This window comes from Propithecus coquereli, unplaced genomic scaffold (assembly GCF_000956105.1).
Source record: "Propithecus coquereli isolate 6110/MARCELLA unplaced genomic scaffold, Pcoq_1.0 Scaffold111, whole genome shotgun sequence".
In the NCBI taxonomy this organism is placed as follows: Eukaryota; Metazoa; Chordata; class Mammalia; order Primates; family Indriidae; genus Propithecus; species Propithecus coquereli.
Genome location: NW_012135081.1, coordinates 97,611 through 104,292, shown reverse-complemented (window position 1 = coordinate 104,292; position 6,682 = coordinate 97,611). Strand labels below are relative to the sequence as shown.

Genomic DNA, 6,682 nt, shown 5'->3' with positions numbered 1-6,682 from the left:
GGGGTCTCACTCTTGCTCAGGCTGGTTTCGAACTCCTGAGCTCAAACAATCTGCCTCAGCCTCCCATAGTGCTAGGATTACAGGCGTGAGCCACCGCGCCTGGCCTGTATATTTTTTAAACTTAGAATTATACTCTCATACTCTGGTTTGCTATATAGTGTTTGTAATCATTATTTTTTAAAACTCCCTAATAGTTCTTTTTGTGTGTATGTGAGAGATGAGGTCTTGCTCTGTTGCCCAGACTGGAGTATAGTGGCGTGACCACAGCTCACTGTAATCTCCAACTCCCAGGTTCAGGTGATCCTGCTGGCTCAGCCTCTCAAATAGCTAGGACTACAGGTGCATGCCACCACACCTGGATAATTTTTTAAATTTTTTTTAGAGATGGGATCTTGCTGTGTTGCCCAGGCTGGCCTTAAACTCTTAGCTTCAAGCAGTCCTCCTGACTCAGCCTCCCAAAGTACTGGGATTTATAGACGTGAGCCACTGTGCCTGGCCCCTAATCATTCATTGAGTAGATGTTATACTTTTGACTTAGGTGTTTTCCTAATTATTAATAAGCTTTAAAAAATTTGCTATTAGAAATAACTCAGATACCCCTCCTTTTGCATATAGCTATTTTGGTTTCTGAAAGTATTTTAGTTTTTTAAATTAAACTTTAATTTTGAGATAATTACAGATTCACATACAGTTACAAGAATTAATACAAGGAGAACCTGTGTACCCTTTACCCATTCCCCTCAGTGGTAACATCTTACAAAACTACAGTACGCTACCACAACCAGGATATTAACAGGTTGATACAGAATAGTTCCATCACCATCCAACCCGGAGTCACTATTTTATAGCTACACACATCCCCTCTGGTAATCAGTGATCTATTCTTCATTTCTATAATTTTGTCATTTTAAGAATGTTACATAAATGGTATCATACAGTATGTGATCTTTTTGGAACTGGCTTTCTTTACATGGCATACTTCCCTGGAGATTCCTACAAGTCATTGCATCTATCAGAGTTTGTTCTGCTGCTAGTGAGCCCATCTCCAAAAGAGCTTCCTGCAAGTGCTAAGATGGTGGAAAAACAAGTGGTCAATGTTCCCCAGGCTGTGATTCAATTTTTATCTTATCATGCTCACCCACCATTCAAGTCTACTTTCTCCCTCTTCTCTCAGTCTCTCTTCTTGGCTCTTTTTTTTTTCCTGCTCTATAACCATGACCCACCATATCCCAGCCATTCTTTAGGAACTCAGACGTATTTTTCTTTTCCTAGCATGATTCCCACTCCAAGATACTTACATGTCTTTAACAACACCTTCCGTACAGCTTCATGGTACTTTGTGTGGCTATTCTGGTGCACAGAATAATTCCCATCTTCTGAGAAAATGTGGGGAAGCCTAGTGGGCACTGGTTCCTTCTGGTCTGAAATGAGAGTAGACTTGTTCTGAGTACTTGGCAAATGGCTTTTTTCTCTGGTTCCCTGGTCTCCAATGCCAACCAAGTACATGGCAGGGATCTCTCCTAGCCACTCACATCTGATTCTCAGGGTCTCGGGAATCAAATCACCATGCCTGTGACAGAGGAGGGGGATCATGAGATCTCCTTTAGCACTGTCTTGCTCCTCCCTGACTCCTGGGTTTTGAGTGGCCTCGTGTTAACAGGATTTTGGGCAGATACTTAGGGTTAGTGCAGGTGATAAAGGGCCTTTATCTGGGTGGACACTCCTGGGATTGGCATATTTGTAGAACTTCAAATGGTCTAGTAGGGGAAGTTATGCTTGAGCTAAGTCTTGGAGGTTAAGGAGTTCATGGGCCAGAGTAGAATCAGGAAGAGCATTTCAGGCAGCAGAATGCAAGTGTGTTAGAAGCACTACAGAGACATCCGAGGGCCAGGAGCAGTGGCTCACTCCTGTAATCTCGGCACTCTGGGGGGCCGAGGTGGGATGATTGCCTGAGGCCAGGAGTTTAAGACCAGCCTGAGTAAGACCCCATCTCTACAAAAAAATAGAAAAATTAGTCAAGTGTGGTGGCACACACCTGTAGTCCCAGCTACTTGGGAGGCTGAGGCAGGAGGATTGCTTGAGCCCAGGAATTTGAAGTTGCAGTGAGCTATGATGAAGCCACGGCACTCCAGCCTGGGTGACAGAGTGAGACTCTGTCTCAAAAAAAAAAAAAAAAAAAATAGAGGCATCAGAGAGTTATTTATTTGATTCGGAACCTAGAGTGCTGGGTGAAGTGGAAGACAGGGGATGGGGCTTGAAAAGTAGTGTAGAGTAGTGACTACCTAGCATTAATCATGTTTGGGAATCACCTCTTATAAAGCAAAGCCTATGTATCTCATCATAGAGGCTGAAAAGACCAGATCTTCCTTACCCAGCCTCTCTTGCAGCAAGGGCATGGACAAAGGATTTGGGTTAGGCCCAACATATCTGCTCCAGATTCTGAATCAAAGATGAGGTTGCAAAGAAGCAGTGGACGTACAAAGTCTGATGGAGGTGGTAGCAGTGAAGCTGCATCTTGTTTCTGGCAGCAGTATTCAGGGCCCAGCATCCTTGGTGCGAGCAGTGTCCTCCATAGTATTGCAGGTAGTAGTATTTATGCCAAACCAAGTCTGTGGTATGATTGTGAGCATTGTTTCTGGTTACTATCCACCGAGTTTGGTTCTCTATTCCTCCTGTAGCTTTTATGTGCTTCCCAATATATTTTTTGATACATTCATGTTCTGCTTAAATGGGCTAGATTTAGCTTGCATGTCAGACTCCTGAACAAGAGTGAATGAGTTTCAGAAAAATTTAATATACAAAACGCATTTGGTGAAGAGGTGAGAAAAAGAGAGCTGTCTAGGGTGGCTCCCAGATTTCTGTCTCTTGGATGTTCCATCCATCACCCAAGCCAAAAGGGGCTGGGCCCCTTTCCTCATCTCTTCCAGTCTCAGATGCAGAGTGAAATCCAGTTCTGCATCTGATATCTTCTGTGCCCTTCTTCTGTTTTCATGGAGCAGCATCTCTGTCCCACTCTTCAGATTTTTATCTTTCTTGATTACTGATGTTTGTCAGGAACAGGATCAGAGTTTGCCATTCTTTTCGGAAATTGTTTGTTGAGGATTGCTGACTCATCTCTGGTGGAGGGTGGGGATGCAACCTCTGTTCTGGAGTTTTCCCCCAGCTCCTGCTTTTTCCCCTTCTTCCTGGCTTGGTTCTACTCATTCATCATCTGTCCCTCCTCTTTCCCTTTTGCCCTTCCATCAAAATCCACTCTAACATCCTCTATTTGGGATAATGACACCACCAGAGTGGGGCATGGTTTGGGTCCTCTCCATGTACAGTTGAGGACTTGCAGAGGTGGCAGTACTGAAGCCCTTATTAGCATAGAGTTTTGGAAGTCTGGACTCAACTAGGGGGCTGATTTGTACTTCCTCACAGGTTACAGCAATGACGGGCCATTTCCTGGAAGCAATGTCATTTGAGCTTGGTCATTTGACTTTGGGCAAAGTGGAGGTGGCAGAATGTCCATGGACAAATAGATGTAGACTGAGGAGAACGAAGAAGACCATATGCCTAGTGATCTGAGCTCAGGTGACAGTGGGAACTCTTTATCTGGTCCTAAGGCCTCAGGCTGATTTTCCTTAAGGGTACAGTCAGATGATGTTCTCTATTATCTCAAAGTGTGCAAACAGCAGGCTCCCAGCTTCCCATATGCATGGTTACTGTGTGCATGGAGGTGTGTCAGACAGTATCACCCACTTGGATTCCTTCCTCCTGAGTCAAGTACTGATTGGCATATACTCTGCATCCATTTTTGGCAAGCTGGGAGATGTTCTTGGTAACCTACACCTTCTCCAAACTGCCAAAGTTTGGAAGACACTGGGGGTGAAGGGTGGCAGGCATGGCTAAGAATCATGCCACAGCTACTGTGGAAGGGCATGTTCTGCGTAAAGGGAAGCAATGAGCTCTTTATGAGCAAACTCCACTGTGGCAAGGTAGACGAATCAATCATTTTGTTGGTAAGTGGTACAACAGAGGTTCTTCACCCACTCAGTTAATACCATGCTTGGTATGGGTTTTGTTGGTAAACAGATATGAAGTACCCCAAATAGCTTCTAGAACTAGGCCATAAATTGAGGGTGGCTATAAAACCGCATTTGATGTTTTGAATGGACAATGAAGGACATCTTGGGTGGTATAAAAGTACTTGGGTGGATCTTCCACCCATACAAATTAATGGTGCAGATTTCTTAGTATCGTGGGATTCCCTGTGACCCAGAGGTGGTCATAGAACCTTAGTTATCCACCCCTTTGACCATTGCCTGTTTGTTGGAACTGGGGCTGATTGGCCATAATGCTTTCAGGTTGAAGAATTTTTAGAGAGGGTCTACCATGGTGGCTCCCAGAAATCTAACTTCTAGATTAGAGTATTTGGTTCCAGATGCTTAGAACACAGTCGTGATGATATCAAGCTCACATTACTTGCAGTTGTCTAGGAGTTGGGGTTGCTGCAGGCAGAGTAATACCACCCTGACTAGAAATACATACAAGGTCAGCTTGAGAGAAAAGGTTATAGTGTTGTATGTAAAAAATGACTCCTGTCTAGGAGGTCATATCAAATGTGGGGCATTAATCCCTTGAAGTTGGCTGATATATTAAGATGTATAGAAACTGGCTGAAGTGTGTTTGGAAGGCTATCTTGTACTTACTGTCTTCCCTGATACAAGGAAATTATCAGTGCTTTGGAAGGAAGTGGACAGAAGCACAAGCCCAGGGAACCAGACCAGTGCTCAGGGCACATTTTTTATATGGGGGCAGTTCTTTTGGCTCTATGTCCAAAAATATCTTCCTTAAAGTGGTACACTTGTTCGGGATTCTGAATATAGGGGAAGTAGATGGAGCATGAGACAACCTGGTAACCTACACCTTCCCCAAACTGCCAAAGTTTGGAAGACACCTGGGGTGAAGGGTGGCAGGCATGGGTAAGAATCATGCCATAGCTATTGTGGAAGGGCATGTTCTGCGTAAAGGGAAGCAACGAGTTCTTTATGAGCAAACTCCACTGTGGCAAGGTAGATGAATCAATCATTTTGTTGGTAAGTGGTACAACAGAGGTTCTTCACCCACTCAGTTAGGGCTGGCTGCAGGCTGCTGAGGTAAAGTGGAGAATGTGGACTTTCTGAAGATAATAATAAAAATAGCTAATACTTAGTGAATATGCTTGGCATGACTACATAAGGTTGAAACAAACGGGAAAGAGAAGCACAGAAAAGTTTAGTAATTTTCCCAAGGTCACATGAGTAGCATGTGGCAGAGAGAAGAGTTAACCCAAGCAGTTTGGCTCCAGAGCCCATGTTCTTAACCACCATACTAAACTGTCCCTTGAAATAACCTACCGGGATTCCAGGAAACACCAAGGACTAAGGGAAAACATGGACTGATAGAAGCAGTCCCATGATGGGCTCCCCTGTTTACAGCTCAACAGGGGTCCTGTTAAGGGTATCTGCTCACCTGGAGCAGCCTTGAATTGGGTGAGTGACATGACATCCTTGCCTTGATCCAGAGGCAGAGCACTGCCTCCCTGAGCACTACTGAAATGGGTAATATCATTTCCTATGGCCAGCATTTGGGAAGTAGAGAGGAAAGGAACTTGGTGGCTAACTCTACCAGTGGACTGGACCAGTCCCAATGGGGAAGATGAGTGCGGAAAGGCTGAGCCCAGTGGACCAAGTGACCTGTCTGCTGCAGTACAGATATAGTCACCCAGCTTGGAGGTGGGCCCACTCCCTAGGCTTTGGCAGAGTGTAGCTATGAGGCACATGAATACCTTCCCCCTTTAGTTTCATGTGGATAGGAGATGGTGGTCTGCTGCAGTTACAAGACAGTACAGGTTGTTTCCAAGATACATTTCTACAACTTCAGTAGGTCTGTGAAGGGGCTTAGAGGATCTGGCCAGCTCATTCTTGGCTGAATACCATTCATACTCCTGTTTGAAAAGCCAGAACTGCAGTGCCCTCTGCTGGAGTCTAAGAATGGCACCTCCAGCTGTCTCCTAACAGGTGGTTCACCAAAGAGGCAGCTCAGAGGCCAGGAGACCTAGGAGATTGAGCAGAGGACATTCCAGCCAGGTTTGGGAAAGCCACCTATTGTGTCCTCTGACAAGACCCAGAAAATGAGAACATAAGTGAGATGTGCTGAGGTTTTATCAAAGACTCAAGGTTTAGCTTTTCTTTGAAGCAACTTGCGTGGAATTGGAAGAGAGGGCAACTCTGAGGATTTGTTAGTGAATTCCTCTGGGAAGAGGAATGATAAGGGCAGCTGTGGAGGAAGCTGGAGTGAAGCCCTTTGGCTGTGCATAGCTTGGAAGTCAGGGTGTCTGTAGCGAGTCGCTGGAGAGTCTGGAAGAGAGAGGTCATTTGTTTCAATTGTCTCAAGATAAGAACAAGCATAATCTCTCCCTACTACCCACCCCTATTGATTTGCCTCTGAGACTTCTATCAGTGGGCAATGTCCTGAGTGGATGGACTTGTGTTATGGTGAGAGCTAGCCTGACCTAAGGTTTCATATAATAAGGCAAGAGAGTTGTATCAGAAAAGGGCGAGATTAGAGGGAATTAGGAGTGTCTAGTCAAGAGTGGATAGGAGGCCGGGTGTGGTGGCTCACGCCTGTAATCCTAGCTCTCTGGGAGGCTGAGGCGGGC

At 45.1% G+C, this 6,682-nt stretch overlaps 1 protein-coding gene across 1 annotated transcript in view; it reads right to left on the bottom strand.

The window, feature by feature from the left end:
* Positions 1-6,682, bottom strand: part of LOC105816102 — a 24,287-nt gene that overhangs the window by 1,553 nt on the left and 16,052 nt on the right. The window contains exon 2 of the mRNA XM_012651430.1: positions 1,299-1,421. Within this exon, the coding sequence (XP_012506884.1) occupies positions 1,299-1,421 (123 nt within the window). The remainder of the gene's footprint in view (positions 1-1,298; positions 1,422-6,682) is intronic.